The 16,785-nt window shown below is 38.6% G+C and overlaps 1 protein-coding gene across 1 annotated transcript in view; it reads right to left on the bottom strand.

The window, feature by feature from the left end:
• The window catches only part of CDK7 (cyclin-dependent kinase 7), a gene marked incomplete at its 5' end in the record, with an annotated part of 18,769 nt that overhangs the window by 1,489 nt on the left and 495 nt on the right, over positions 1 to 16,785 (bottom strand). The window contains 9 exons of the mRNA XM_010130878.1: positions 1,604 to 1,751; positions 3,442 to 3,591; positions 7,016 to 7,102; positions 8,918 to 9,017; positions 9,716 to 9,834; positions 10,975 to 11,085; positions 12,678 to 12,746; positions 14,668 to 14,735; positions 15,809 to 15,842. Coding sequence (XP_010129180.1) covers positions 1,604 to 1,751; positions 3,442 to 3,591; positions 7,016 to 7,102; positions 8,918 to 9,017; positions 9,716 to 9,834; positions 10,975 to 11,085; positions 12,678 to 12,746; positions 14,668 to 14,735; positions 15,809 to 15,842 — 886 coding nt within the window. The remainder of the gene's footprint in view (positions 1 to 1,603; positions 1,752 to 3,441; positions 3,592 to 7,015; positions 7,103 to 8,917; positions 9,018 to 9,715; positions 9,835 to 10,974; positions 11,086 to 12,677; positions 12,747 to 14,667; positions 14,736 to 15,808; positions 15,843 to 16,785) is intronic.

Genomic DNA, 16,785 nt, shown 5'->3' with positions numbered 1-16,785 from the left:
GGGAAAGAGAATGTACTGTGCAGGATGCAAGCACAGGCCTAAGGACTTCAGGGGATGCAACTTACTTTCCTTTGAAACAACTTTTGGACATTTCCACCCTCAATAGCAATAAAAACATGCTGTACTTCAAATTTTATTTAAACAGAGACTGTAGGATTGTTCTTCCAAACCAATATGCAGATTTTGACTTTAGATGGTAACACTATCGAAGGATGTCAAATGAAATGCAGATTGGCAGATTTGCTAGCTCTAACATTGATTCTCTCCTTTAATGTTCACTGGCACTAGAGGATCTGCCTTTGAGACCCTCAGTCAGCTCAGCCAAGGCAGAACATAATGGAAAATCCACATCAGAAAATCCATTAAGTTTCCATTTCCACTTAGGGAAAATGATACTGCTTTTTATACTGATGCATGAAGGACTCAAAAAGTAATGCTGACTTCTTAAATGCCTTAGAGTAAATCTCAGAACTCCTGGCATTTAAGGTCTGATTTCCCCTTGATGAAGACGAGACTTTTGGAAAACCATTAATCTAGCTTGATTTCACTCATTGTCAAATGCAAGACTTCATATGGTTAAGTCTCAGAACTCAAGGAAGCCTTTCGTCCTCTTTCTTGTCATTTAGTTAACAGATATATTTCAGGACATGTACTTTGAAACACTAATCACAGACCCTCATGTGGTACTTGCAAAAGGAGCTAAAAAGCTTAAAGTAATTACCTAAGCTATGTAACATGACGAGTTCCCAAATATTAGTTGACCCATGGTACTGGGGTCAGCAAAGTGCATGCAAATAGTCAACTGATTAAATTTTTCTTTGAGATTAGAATCTTAAGCTAGTGAACTAAAGCATTTTTCTTTTAATTTGACATAGACTAAGAAACAAGTCAAAGTGCCTAAAACATAAGTTAAACTCTAATAATGTAGCTGGCTCTCTGAATTCAAGAGGAAATGCACCTTCATCTCCGTTCCAAAAAGGTATCACTGTTGCATCAAAACAGTCTCATAGTAGCAATAACAGAAAGCTAATGCTAACCTGACAGCTGCTGTCTAGCATATTCCAGCTGTTAAGATGACCAAGTTCAAAACCAGTATTTGCTTCTACTAAGTTTGAGTAATTCAGCATCAGATACAGGTCTGGAGTCCCCAGAGCTCTCTGTGCCATGAAGATGTTTGCTACATGCTACTGTCTGGGGAAGACTGGAAGCTCCACAAATGTCAGGGAATAAGCCTGCCTCTTGAAAGGATCACAAAAATGGTCTTAATGTTGCTTGTCCAGAACAGTCTTAACAGTTAACTTTAATTTACTGGGTAGTCCCATGCTCCACTACAGAAATTAATGTAATTAGATATTTCTTCTAACAGATTCCAAAACATCACAGAAGAGCCTTTTTTGTACCAGTTCTATTAGAACACAGAACTAAGTCATTCCAACCCCGAAGCATTTATTCTAAAACATAAATCATTAAAGGGCTTCAGCTGATGCTGGTGCTCAGGAACGTAGTCCATTCAGAACATTTTTGCTCTGAAAGGCTGGAAATACTACGTTATCTCTGAGCGTGTAGCTCCCATTTTAAAACAGGTGAAACATTAAGAGGTTACCTTGATCTATTCCTTCTGTTCTTTTCCTTTTTAAATTTAAAAGTGCAGTTTGTGGCTCTTTTACAGCTTCTGCAGGACAATTAGGTCTTGGCAGCTGATTTCCTGGAGTGGGTCCTGGTCGGTTACTGAAATACTTCTGTTTCAATGCCTTAATGATAATGGAAGAAAAATAACCAAATAATGAGTATAAAATGACAGAACATCAGGTATAAGGACCTTAAAATGAATTAAAGCACTTGCAACTGAGATTTCAAAACTACTGGGACACTTTTATACTAGAAAGTGACTGTGGGGCAAATCAAGATTTTGTGTTCTCAGTGACTACCCACAGCACTTTGATTGTAAGCCACGAGATAACTGTGTATTGTTACTTCTAATTAGAGCTCAGACGTCCTGACAGAACTCTAGTCTACATTGCAGGTCTTGTACAAACAGCAAATTTCTGGCTCTGAAGAGCTTACATTCTGAATAGACAGATAAGACAAGAGGATAAAGAAGAAAGCAGGATAAAGAAAGATTAAAAGAATATATCCAAAGTCTTGATCAGATCCAGGACCTAGACACCAGATGTTTTGCTAGCTTTTAAGATAGGTCTTTCCCCACAACTTCTTTTAACTGTGCTGTTTCTACACTGTAAACTGTGAGAATAATGTAGAATTAGTTTGGGAGAAACACAAGTGAGTAGGGTTAATTTCACGCACTGGAATTACATACCCTATTTTAAATTTCAGGAATTCCACAGCTTCCATAAACTGCATGTAAGGAAAAGAGGCTAAGGTCTTTCTTAGGTAATCATTACTCTTGCTAATGTCAGTTACATGGTATTCAATGCCAAGTATAAATCAAGCCAATATAGTAAATGCAAGTTGTTTCCTGCCTTAAACTGTGGCATTGTCAATGAAAATGCTGGACTAGAAAAATCATACACATTCAATATTCAAGTCACCATCAGGTCAACAATATGACCTGTGAAATGACTCCATACATACCAGCTAGTACAGAGGTGTCCCAGGCATAGCAGAACTAGTTACTTGGAAACTTATACTGGAAGTTCTTAAAGGTGGTGAGCACAAAAACTTGAGTGTGCTCCAAAAAAGTCTTCCAGCAAAGAGATAAGTAATAGATATACTAATCCCCTGGACTGGGATCTGCCTTGTCTTAACAAGCAGTAAGGGAATCCTGCCCTTAAGGAGGCAGCTCTGTTTCTTGCATGCTTCTGTAAGTGTAAAGTGACAGAAATACAGTTTTGAAATTGCCAACTGCTGTATCTTCCTCATAGCAGAAATCAACATTCTGAAGTAGAATATTCTGCAAGATTTTCATTCAAACTCCTTCATTTCTCCCTATCAAGGAGTAGCAAAATTGAGATCCATTTCACCCAAGTATAACATAATGGAAAAGGATACTCAGATCAGAATGATGGTTTAAATCATCACACAATTTAATGTCAAAAATAATCAAAAAAGTTTAAATTAAATTGAAAATGGGACTGGATGAAGTAAAGACAAAAATCTTTCAAACCTAGGGAATAAGATATGCTATGTTAGGTGTTAAGTTGGAAGCTTTAAGTGACTGAATTTTGAATATCAAATATAATTGACTGTCTGAAGGCCAGGACATACACCTTTTAGTTGCCTCCCTTTGCTCTGCATTGGGAATGGAGAGCATTATTTATGCCTTTCAAAGTTCTCTATAAAACTGGAGATATGTTTCTAGTATTTCACAGACAGAACTATATGACATTTCATTTCAAACCTGGCTTACGGGATTCAAAGCACATTTATCTGATAGTAACAGTAGGATAATGAACATTAGGACATAATGCAAGTGTACTATACCTGAGTAGCTGTAACTCTTGTGCAAGGATTAAATGTAAATAAACCTTGCAGAAGACTGAGCAAATCATCACCAGCTGCACTGAAGATATGTTGAAGTGGCATTCCAGGAAAGGATTTAAATGTGACATAATCTGGAAGACTTTTCATCCCCTACAAAGACCAAAAATGGAATGTGTGTTTTTCATGTTAGAAAGAATTCAGCTTTTCACAGAAAGGGAACTTCATATGTTTGTCTTTCAGCAGAAGCAAATTACCTTTCAAAACACCTTGCTAATACATAAAATAAATGTAGGAATAATAGGTCATAAAGACAATTTTTAAAAAAAAATTATTACACTTGTTTCACACTATCTCTTTCCAAGGGCTCTATCCTGCCCTTGCTTCAGAGGTGACCAAACCAAAAGGAAAAACTGCTAACAAAGAAATTATGAAAGAACTTTAGACTGGGTGCAAACAGATGAAGTAAACATTTTTTCTTTTGCAAACTGTCATGGTGGAAGAAATAACTTATAACTTAGTCCAAGTTAACAATACCCTGTCCTCCTCAAAGTTAGCTATCATCATGAGTGTTTTCAGCTACTTTTGAAACACATAAACCTTTTACCTGGGGAGGGAGGAAGGGAAGGAAAATACACCAAACAATCAAACAGCAGATGAATTTTGTACTTTTTTCTTCTGTAAGAAATCAAGCCCTTTGTATTAAAATTCTGTCATAAAAAAGATCTTGTAATAGACAATCATCCAAACATAGTATTTTAAAAGTGTTTTAAGTATTATAAGCCTCTAGTCATCACACTTCATAAGTTTATTCCAGTAAAATAAAGTATTAACACTGAAGTGAAAAATGTGCTCAGTTAAAATCTTGATAGTGAAGGTTTCTATTCTTGAAATGCACAGGTTTGCAAAGTAATTTGGGAATGCTTCATTTCCGTTGCACTCGTGAATCTCCTATTCCCTCCTTTCCCCGCCTGTATCTTAACTCTTCCTCTCCTTCTCAAAGAAATCAGAAATGCCATTGCAAAAATCTGTATGCATTTTATGTAGAATCCCAGAGCAACAACAGAATTGTATAGTAGTCTCTTATATAATATTTCTCTGTGTGGCTATAGCTCCATCTGGGGATTGCGCACTAGAGCATTTAGGCACCATTCACACACAGGAAAAGAGGCACGGAGATGGAGCAGTGGTGAGATGTGATAACTAATTAAGAAGCCCAGATAGTGCTTCCACAACTCAAACACAAAAGAGGACAGGACCCCCCACGCTCATCAGCTGTCCAAGTTGCCCATCCAAAGAAGCCATTCTCTGTTTCCTGTCAGTTTGCCTGGTAACTGTGGCTATGTAGGTCATTGTGCACCTGACATTAAGTTTAGCCTAGTTATTAATGAATTACCGGATTTACTGTCGTCTTGACCCAGATAATGATACTACTGATTTGTATTTGTTACTGCACCATTATTCTCAAATAAACTGCTTATCCCCAAAGATACTGCTCTGGTGTCTGTTGCCATATCCTGAACCCGTAACTTGGCTGGGCTGCCTCTGGTGTCCGAAGTGGGATATGGTACACAGAATCATTACTTGCCCCAGCCCTGTAGCAGGTACCCTAATAGGTTAGTTTGTTCTGCCCATGGATACCGGATTCTCTGACAGAGGGACATACCTGTTCCTTTTTCCCTAGCTACTTTAATTAGAGAAAGACAAAATCATGAAGGGGAAGTTATTCTGCCTTTTCCTCTTTGCTCACTGCCTCAGAAATACTAAGCACCATTTAACTGCCGCCAAAATCTGAGCTGTCTCCCATCGAAAAGAATTATCTTTAGCCCAGCAGGATACTCAGCCTGCGATGGAAGACAAGACTGTCGTCACTGCCGGTGATAAAAGCGTGCAGGCTTGCTGGAGGCGTAAGAGCTCCTCGTGACCCCCCTGGTGGCAGCACCTGCCCGAGAAAAACTTGATCGGCAGCCAGAAGCTACAGAAAAGCATAAAAATACATAAAGCTTTATATACTGACCACTAAGACTGGGAGTAAAATATTTGGCCCAATTTGGATTCAAACGATGATACATGAAATTTTTGAGGCCCAGACTTACGAATCCCATCAATTATTGAAACTTAGTATGATACTGACGGCAGCATCACAGGTGTCTACACGCCCTTTCACAAATTAAGCAAGTGCTATCGCAGATCTGTTACTGTAGTTTACTTAGCCTGGCTTGGAAATATGAGATGGAGATACCATCAAATTTCAAAATCAGAAGCCCAGACCCTCACTTTAGGGTCTGGAATCCGACTACAAATTCCACCAGAAAACAGACACTCTCCTTTGGGCATCAGTAACTTATTGCCCTCAGATGACCGAGGACACTGGCTATTCCCTGGCCAATCCTATAGATTTAGAATTAAGCATAATTAGGTTGGTTATCAATCACTTCTTTACCTAGTTGTTATCCTTGAGTGGCTTCTTAATTGTTTTAGTTGTCATATTGAAGATTTGTACTTGGCTTTTGTCCCGTACTGTTCTGATGGTTTCTTGACACACCACCTTATTGACTGTCTTGTCTCAATCAATTCTTCATCACTCCAGGACCAGGCTCCTCTCCACACCTGACACTCCCAGTGAGGTGGGTAGTGTCAACATCGGTCTTGGCCTTATGCTGCCATGGCAAGAAAACCATCCTTTGCTCACCCAGTCACATAAGCAAGGGGTGAAAATGTGGGGATAGTATTGCCTTATGAAGTGTCTCCTCCATATGATGATCACATATCTTAAATGGCTATAGTTCCTTTTCATGACTGCGCACTGCTTAAGGTAGCATCTGAGTACCATTCATGCAAAGGAAAACTGTCACCGAGGGAAAGCAGAGGTGGGATATGAAGACTGGTTAGCAAGTCCAGAGAGTGCTTCCACAGCTCAGTTATGAAAGAAGACAGTCTGATCAGAGAATTCAGGACCCCATGCCCTTCAGCTAGTTCACGTCACTCATCAAAAGTTATGCCCAGCTTTATGCCCAGCTTCCTGTCAGTCTACCTCATAAACATGGTTAGGTAGGTCATTGCACATGCTAAGTTTGGCCTGGTATTACTGAATTTATTGTCATCTCAGGTATAATTGTACTAATAATTTATATTTGTTATAATACTGTTAGTCTGAGATAAACTGTTTATCCCTAAAGCTGTTGATCCGGTGTTTCTTACTGTATCCTAAAATTATAGCTTATCCAGACCAACTTAAGTCCCTACTCTAAAAGTGATTAAAGCCTTTCAGATTAAAGCAGACTAATTAATGAAGGATCTCAAAAACAACATGCAACAACAATAATTTCACACCAACTGTCATGGGAAACTGTGTTTCATTACTGTTGCTTAACGCTAACAACACTGGTATATTGACCAGAGATTTGCCAAGAGAAATCATAAATGTCAGCTGCTTATTCTCTGCTTTGTGAGGTCAGGCACCTGCCTTCTGAAAATCTACTCAAGTATTTTGGTACACCTTTCAATTTAATTTCAAAAGCTAAATTAGAGAGTGTCTAGTAAAACTATTATCAGCCTGTTAAACGAAAGAACTCACGGGCCACTGTTCCTCTGTTGGAGTGCCCAGTGTTTCAAATATTCTTGTCAGCTGGTCAAGATCAGAGTCTCCAGGCAAAAAAGGAACCTAGAAGGCGGCAACAGCATTTGATTGAATTAACTTTAGAACTTCAATTCTAGAAAGTAGCTTTGAGGTATCACTCATAATTGCAGGGCAAAACATCTTTGTATACCAGCTGCCCACAAAGAGCTACACTGAATATCGGAGGCTTTCTAGTGATGTCCAAAGACATTCAGAAGTTTTCTTGCAACACAGGCTTGATATCACAGACTTGCGATAAAGAGCTAAACATAAGATTCAACCACCATGTTAATTTAAAATAACTAAATGCCAGAGAGAAAAGATTTTACATTTCAGTTGCCAGTTTAAAGTCAGTCTGTCACAGCGATCTTTCCATCATCTCCTCCCTTTAACCTTTATATTCAAAGCATTTAAAGTGCACTGCAACTGTATTACACAGCAGTTATACTGACAGAATGAGATCATACCACGAGGGACAGTAGTGACCCACTGCTAATCAGTGTCATGTCTCATTTTAATGAGGCAAAAGACAGAAGAGGGGTTATTAGCCCAGTTCACTTTGTAGCTTGCTTATCAAGGCAGTGCATGAAAGAAGGGACTTTGGGACCAAAGCAAAATTATGAAGAATTAGAGGCAGTATTTAACTAAATGAAAGACTGTAATGAACATCCCTACTAGGCAGAGTACTAAATTTTTGTGTCAGGAAAGCCCCTTGAACATAAATGGCTTTTGTAAAGCTCCTGGAAGTTGCGTTGTCCCTCAGCCCAGTACACTCAGGAAGAAAAAGGACAGATACATTTAAAATTACCACAGTGATAAAACTGAACCATAACACATTTTCTGCTTTGTAAGAAACCAAAGAATCAACAGAATTTGACAATTTGTTTGCTTTCTGACTTCCCTTGAGTTTATCCAACTTTAGCAGATCTACTGCGTATTTATGTACACATCAAGGGCTGCTTAAGCAGCCACTGGATATTTCCATTTCTGAAATGCCAACCAAATTGTACCAGCACACCTGTTTGTGTGATAAACCAAGGCAGAAGATTTCTTTCAAGGTGTTCTCAGACAGGCTAGTTCCCCAACCTGGTTCATGACATGGCCACACATGCATGTAAAGTACAGCGCAAAAACTAAGCAGAAGCCACTTACTCATGGAAGATAAATTATACTGCAGGCTACTTCATGCTTTCAGCTGTGTCTGTGCCCCTGCCCTCCACTTCCCAATTCACACTTTCATGTCCTCTCCAAAGTGCTGCACAGTAAATCATCTAATTGAGTAGAACTTACTTGAGGACCATTACATCTGCGTACCATCTTACGAGTGGCACAGGATCAGCCTCATGATAACCTTCAGCTTCATTCCACTATTGCCAACTAAGCACAGCTTAGAAAAACATCAGTCTTCTGCTCATTACCAATAAAACCCCACAATTAAGGTACTGGTGACAATTATTTACAGGTACTGAGGAACAATGTATAAGGGACAAAGTATGCACGTATCTATGACATCACATTTCTAGAATGAGAGCAAATGAAAACTGATAGAAGGCTCTGTGAAAGGATGACAGTCAAGAGGACTGGAAGAATTATCTACTCAACCTTCCCCAAGGCAAGACTGTGATAGGTTTGTTGCAGGTTTTTTGCTCAGCTGTTTAAGGACTTTGATCCTGATGCTTATGGAACCTCGGTCTATTCCAAAACTTCACTTCCCTTATAGTTAGGAAGCTTTTGGAAGCTTTTTTCTTCCTGCCTCTTCTTCCCTTCCTACAGAGTCTAACTGCAGGCAAGAAAGGAAGCCCACATATGAAGTTGTAATGTGCCAAAGAGCAAATAGAGTGCTTACATTTGAAGACTTACCCTAAGAAGCAATTCAGCTAAAATACAACCAACAGCCCACATATCGACACCAACACCATACATTCTAGCACCAAACAATAGTTCTGGGGCTCGGTACCATCTGAAAAGAAAACATATTTTGGGAAAATCACCCAGCTTTTCTCAAGTCAAATACTGTATATTGTAGCAATGCAAGAACTACAAAGAGGATACTGTTACTGCCTATATATTTGTCAGACACTGAGTTCCACCCTGCAAAGTGTTTTAAGACTGAACATAATTGTGCATTCCTCAATACAGCATCACATATAACCATAAGTTAACAGCTGATTAACAAGCAACAGAACTGCAGCTGTGCAAAGGAAAAAATTATTTAACAGGCAGGTTTGCATGTTACAGACCAGTATTTTCTTAAAGTTTATGTTGAAGTAACGACAGAAAGCCAGAACTCCTTCTGGCTTCCAAAAACCTCCATACCAGACTTAAGTATAGAGACAAGCTTCATGCAAAATGAACCTTGTCAGCACTTGTTTTTTAAAACAGCTATAACCACTGCCTAAGAATCAAAGTTTATCTAATACACTAATCTGATACAGGCTGCATTTGAAACTACTGCAGTGGATGCATATTCTAGTAGTTCTTATGGAGACTTTAATAAACAACTCTTTCTTGTGTTTTCTTCATGAAGCTCTTGCCACTACAGCCACATCGCACGAGCTAGACGAACTTTGAACAAGTTGATTTGACATAACATATTTTGAGAGACACTGCAGAAGAGCTACATAATCACTATCTAAGTAACAAAACAGAATGTCTTACCTCGTTACTACCTGATGAGTATATACTCTGTTTGGGCTTCCAAAAGATTTTGCCAAGCCAAAGTCAGCCAATTTTAAAACACCATTTTCATCTAACAACAAATTATTTGGTTTAAGATCCTGTCAGTATAGAGAGAAAAGAGTGAAATCTGCCAGTGTTGATAAAAACATACAATGAACCTTGTGACAAGTATGCCATAATAGTATTCTAAAATGCAGGCTTTTGGTTATACAATAAGTCTATATCGTGAGGAAAAAAATTTTTAAAAAAGAGAAAGAAGTATTTAATCATAGGTGAAAACCACAGTGAAACACATACATTTGAATATTATCATATATATGCTGCAGAGTTTAAAAGAAAACATGATTCTTGACAGATTTTAGCTTTGCTGCAGGAACTCTGTCTGAACTGCATAATTGCTAAAGACCTTGCAAATGTTTCAAATAACTGTAGAAATTATGCAAGTGATACAGTTTAATACAGTAACAGTGCATTGTGGGTTGACCTCTGTCCAGCCACAAGGCACCCACACAGCTCACTGTTCTCATCCCACCCTCTCAGCCCCAGCAAGATAGGGGAAAGAACAAGCAAAAGCAGGAAAATTCTGGGAGCAATATAAAGGCAGTTTAACAGGTGAAGGAGAGAGGAAAAAACCCAAACAAGCAAGCAATGCAATGGAAATCATTCATCACCTTCCAGAAGCAGACCAATACCCTGACAGTCCTCTAAGCAATTGCTACCCTGGAAGACAAACAGCCCCCACCCTGCCTTCTTCCTCTACCCCAGATCTTATTGCTGAGCATGATGTTACAGAGCATGCAATATCCCCCTGGCCACCTTGGGTCAGCTGTTCCAGCTGCTTCCCCTCCCTTCTTCTTGCCTACGCCCAGCCTGCTCTCTGGGATGAGGATAGAGGGGGAAAACTAGAAAGCCTCCACGGAGCTCAAGCACTGTGCAGCAAAACATCTGGTGTTAGGCACCGTAAGGGCTGTTGTGAAGAAAGTCAAATACATCCCAGCCAGATCCAGTTCACAGTGCTAAAGTCATGTGTAACTTGAGATACTTTTATATAAAATACCTAAATGATAACCACGTCAGTAATGCTTAACTTTTCTGGTGCTGCTATTTTATTCTCCAACACAGCTAGCACAAATGCTTATTATGGACTAAGAACATCTGAACTTCCAGACTAACTTCATTAGACTTCACACTCCAATTGTATCAAATGTGACTTTTGTTAGAGCATAAAGGCTGCTTACCCTGTGTAGAATCCAATGCTGATGTAAATATTCTAATCCTTGAAGAGTCATCAACATATATGCCTTGATGTGAGATTGTGTCAACACAATACTAGAATCCTTTATAATAACCTGTAAAGTGTTAGATTTATAGTAAAGCTTACCATGCAAGATTAACTTACTTCCACTCTTTCAGCTCAAAAGTTATTTCATCCCAGAGTTTCAATTGGCAGACACATATTCTCTATAATTCTCAGCTTTTTTCACAGAAAAATAGGTCTATTCTGGAGATCAGAACTGATGATGATGGAGATCAGCCTGCATGAACTTTGCATTACCAGCAAGTAAGAAAACGCGTGGGAAACACGAGCTTATTATGTCAGTTCCAGGTTGATACCCAACGATGTACAAGACAAAGATGTACACATAAAAATGACAAATGAGTCAGTAAACTTGAAATAATGTTCCCACTTATTTCTTCTTTCTCTGTGCAACCTAAACATCTGATCCACTTGTAAATGCAATGGTTTCCTTTTCTATTTCCAAGAAGACCAGGAGATACGGTCACTGTACTGTATTTTAACAAATCTACTCAAGTTTTCTACATTCTGCACTTTTTAACATTAAAATTCTATGTAAACATCCTGTTTGTAAGTATTTTCTATACTAGTCCCCAAAACTTGCTTTTTAATACTACTGTCCAGTTCAGCAATCGCCTTTCCTAAGCTTGAAGTTGTTTGGGACTTACAAAATAGCTAAGACTACACAAAATTTCATGTATGCAGCACATGCCCAATCACAATAGGCTGCAGTCTCAGATGGTGGCCTGAGCAATACCACAATGCAGTTAAAATACTCTGCATATCTCAAGCTAGTACAAAAATATTTCATTCGTCTTTGTACACTCAATCTTTTTCAGCTTTTGCACGCTGCACACTTACTAAGCAAACAGAATGAACCCTCTAGAAAGTTTATGCATTAACTTCTACTAGTGAACAACGGGCCTAACCTTTTCGGTCTCGCATTCATGCAAAGTTTCAGCAAGCCTGTCAGTGTTTTCTTCTAACATTTTAAATGCAAGCCCCAGTTCCTAACAGCATATGTGTAATGAGCTAGGTTAACAACTACATTAACTTCAGTCCAGAGTAGGTATAGTGTGTGCATATAAAGATCTGACATGAAGGGCCCTCTAAGACAGTCTTCCAAAAAGAACAATCTTCCATCCAAATATCTCATACTAAGATACTCACAAAGACAAACTGACTTAAGATCTTAGAGAATTAAATACCTGTAAGATGCTGATTTGCAAGTGGCTAGCATTGTTACATTTAAAAGGTGCATGTGATTTTAGTACCAGCTCATCACTTGGCATGCTTCAGTATCACACTTACTTGAACACACCTGATGGTATTACGCTTACCAGCTGAACTGAGATACTGATCTACACCTGAGGCTCTACACTCTGACTGGAGTCCCAGAAAACTAACATAGTAAACATAATCTGTTTCTTAAAGATCGTGCTGACAAGTATTTTAAAGTAAAGGCACTATCAGCTGAGAACTCACAGAAAATGTCAAATTACTCAAACTACTTAATGATCTTAATCAACTGACATAATGAAAGTCACCTTTCTAACATGGGCAAATGTAAGCCTGCTAAAGTAGTATTTTCAAAAAACATTTTGAAGATACTGAAATTTTAAAAAGTCTTTAAGCAAGTCTTACCTCTAGATCAGTTTCCATAAAATCAAACACCAAGCTAATATTGGACTTGTGTCCAAATGCGTCTAGAAGCTGTAAAACAAAATATATTACGGTGAAGCATACTCTCATACTTCCAGTTTTCTGAAGTTCTGCAACATTTTAGTCTGCATGTGGATATTCAGCTTGCTGAATTGGTTTGTTTTTCTTACTCAGTTTAGCTTCTTAACTCGGTCTCCCAAAAAAAGTCCCCGTTAAGCACGGTAATAACATTTTGCACAATTGCCCATCCTTCCTGGACTTAGGGGAAAAAAAAAAAATAGGAGGAAGATGTAACTTTACTGTGCTAGCTACAACAGATAATCTAATGCAAACCTTGTCCTCTCCCCAGGCTTTGCCATTCTACAAAACTCCTACCCTTTCTTGGGACCAGTCTAAATTTTCACATGAATTAGCACTGTGCATCTGCTGTGTGTATCTGTATCCTGTAAGCATGCAGTATTTAGAAAGTCTAAATGTTAGGCTTATTAACTTCCTTTCAAAGACATTCTTAAGTGTGTGTTCATCTTCGTAGCACACTTTCCAGGATAAATAAAATTCTCTGGAGAATATCCAAATGGTCCTTTCTTAGGATGAAGCTGTGTAACGATAGAATCAGTTTTTAATTCGAGGTAACACAAGCATGATGCCGAGTAAGAACAAGAGATCATCTAGCCTGGTATTCTACCCTCACGATGAGGAAGGGATGCTCTCCGTGGCATGGCGTGTTCCTTACAGTCACGGTATACTGACCATGGGAATCACCCAACTGGAAGATAGCTGTTTGCGTAGTTCATAACAGCAGTGACAGTGCTCATGCTCTTCCTCTGCAGAAATATGGGACAGTACGCAGATGAGCCTACATGCTTGCCTGCTTTTTGTAAATCATGCCCCTTAAACTTCCAACATCCACAGGAGCCTTATCAGGACTGCTAAGAGAGGTAAGACCTTCTCTGCTGCCTTTGGTACCTGCCTGTGGAGCTGCTGACCATAAACTTGTCTAGTTTCTTTTTGAAATGCCAGTGCTATCCTTCTACCACAGCACCCCTGGAAATGCATTCCAGAAATTCACAACACACTGTGTCAAGTAGGACAACCTCCACTCTTACAACCCCCTCTCTCCAACAACGCAAGTATGTTTTAAACACTTCTCTTAGTCCTAGTAGTCTGGGGTTTTGCAAGTATCAGTTTTGCATGCACTTTACCTACCACGTCAGTTTTGCAGACCTCCCCATTCCCAGCCTTTCCCACTCCAGCATAAGGAATCCCAGCCTTTTTCATAAAAAAGATGCTTCCTCTCTCTGCCATTTCAGTTGTCTTTCTCTGCACATTTTTTTTATTTTCATAGCTAAAGCAACCATTTTGAAAGTAAACTCACAATCCAGAAGGGAACCATATTTACACTCTGAAAAAGTTAAATATCTGGAACATTCCTATTTGGTCTAATATTTACGGCAGACCTTAAAATGATCACTATTAGCTAATTTTAAAAAATCTTTATCTCCACCTGTGCACCTGTAGCTGGAAGCCAACCTAAACGCAACTGAAAAGATACAGGTTTTACTCCTTCCAACGTGGGTATTAGACATCAGCACTCAAACCTAATAAGCCGCATGAATCCCATTTTACCATTACTTACAAATGCCTGCTTTTGGCTGTCACCAATTCCATGTGAAGCAAACAACCAAGTAAGTTCAGCACTGCCACTCATTTGCAAGTCTATCAGAGATGCAAAATCAGGTAATCTAGATTTCCACAATTCTCCCCACCATTAATAACCACATAGCCCCAGGCTAAAAAGTTATTGAAATAGGCGTTTTGCCGTAACAATTGTTTAACTGCCCATTTTGGCCGAAAAAAATAGCTCAGAAAATTAAGTAGCATCTCCATGACCCAATTAATTCTAAATTTCAGCTTGAACGTGTACCATGAGTATTTCAGCTCTGATTCTAGAAACAGCATTCCTTTTACTTACACCAATAATATTCGGATGGCTTAGCTCCTGTAACAATTTTATCTCCCTGAGGGCTGTTCTGTTGATTCCTATGTTGAAAAAAAAAAAGTGAAAAAAATGAAAGAACAAAATTAAAACCCATGGATTAGCTCCAAAGAAACCTCTCATTCTGTTACTCATGAACAACTTACTACTACAACTACTTTCTCATCACTCAACAATTTGTTGCACAACAAGTATATTGCCACGTAGATAAATAGATTGCTGCAGAATAAAAGTGGACATGCACCTTCTTCCACCTCAAATAAATTCTACACCACAGTAATCGGATTTAGATTACGAAGCAAGGTGTCCCCCTTTTGGCAAAAAGGAAAATTTCTAGCAAAAGCCTAGCAAAAAAGAAAAAAAAAAAAAAGTCACCTTTTTCAGGTTTTTGTAAGGTTTGGTTTTATTTTGAAGAAAAGTACATCTTGCAAATATCAGTTCTTCAACGAGATTCACTTCCACAAGACGGCACACTGACAAACCTCATGAATTTCTCACTTTTCTTTTTGACACAGCATTATTTAATAAGGCAAGGCACATATAGTTTTCTGTATTCATGCTGAGGCATAAAAGGTACAATAGATAAAATCTGCTCACTTTTGCTTGCATCCTTTAACAGCCAGATTTTATGCAGGAAAATCTGGGATGAGCAGTAGCATGGAACGGTGCATTTCGGCAGTCAGGCTGACTGCGTCACATCAAACCATGATTCCTGCAGAGTAACAATTTCTCCTTCAAAATTTCTGGTATGTAGGCTTGTACAAAAACTGACTGACAAGCCAAATGCTCCTGTGGTATGTTGAGTAAGAAGTTTCAGCTGCACATGAGCTGAAAAAACAGTGTTCTCCCAAAATCTGCGATACGAGTCAACCCATAAGACTCTAGCAAAGTTTTGGGCAAAGCTACATGGATTACTTTACACTTCCTGCTTTGCCTATTTTTATTACCTCTTTCTCCTGTCCCTGCAGTTTGGGAAGCAATCCTCTACTAAACCTTAGACTAGGAGTTGAGTTCATTTTTCTCAGCAACGTTATGGTGTGGGAAATTAATGTCCCAATTTACAAACACAAAGCAAGAAAGCACAGCTTCTTCAGCATGAATTTGTTTTAAAACTCACCATCTTTAGCTTCTGATCTATGTCCCAGTTTAATCTGAAAAGAAACATTTCATATTATAAAAGGTGTAAGACATCTACCCCGACAATAGGGGGTACATTCTTTAGTATTACTTTTCTGAGACAGAATGAATTTCAGTACCCTGAAGCAATTACCCACCTAGGGCTGGTTTTGGGGGTTTTTTCCTTTTAAAAAATTATTGTCACTACAGCATTAGTTTTTATAAAAGCTTAAAAACAGTCACGATGGCACAGAAAACAGACAATAACACAAACTGGCAGCATAAAACGCTTTGTGGCCACAAAGCTTTATTATATGACTAAGGAGCTTCTCCTCAGGGAGAAATGAGGACAAAGTAATTGACAGTCATCTTAGAACGAACATATATTAAACCATAATAAATTTATAATAAAATAAACACACTCTGTAAACTTGGGCTGGCTTAAACTCCTTCTTTTTCAATCATCTACTGCCCTGAAATTTTCAAGTCCAGAATCCTGCCGCTGACATTTTCAGATGATAAAATATTCTGACCAAAACAAGAGAGCTTTTTCACAACAGCTGCTACTAGTAGCACCCATACAGCAAAAGTATTATAACGCTAAAAGGGATTAGTGTATCAAGCAAAATCACTTACTGATGATATGGCTCAACTTGCCTAGTAAAGAAGGCTCTTTAACTAACCAAAGCACGGTAAAGAGCATTTTTTAATCTCTCACAAAGCATAGCTAATCACCTATTTTTAACACAAAAACTTTCTGCAGTCTTCAGATACTATGAAGGCAACCACTTTATGATGTTTTCAACATTTGAATTTAAACAAGTAAGCAGCAGATCTAAGATCACTTTTTGTCAGTTAAAAAAAAAACAACCAACCAACCAAACCTACCATCAGTTACCATCCATGCCAAAGAACTTAATGAGGACTAACATTCCTGGACTGAAAGAAACTGGACATGGCAGGAGGAAAAATTTTGAA

Source organism: Buceros rhinoceros, unplaced genomic scaffold (assembly GCF_000710305.1).
Source record: "Buceros rhinoceros silvestris isolate BGI_N320 unplaced genomic scaffold, ASM71030v1 scaffold36092, whole genome shotgun sequence".
Lineage (NCBI taxonomy): Eukaryota > Metazoa > Chordata > Aves > Bucerotiformes > Bucerotidae > Buceros > Buceros rhinoceros.
Note: the sequence above shows the minus strand (reverse complement) of the source record. Positions and strands in the feature narration are given on the sequence as shown.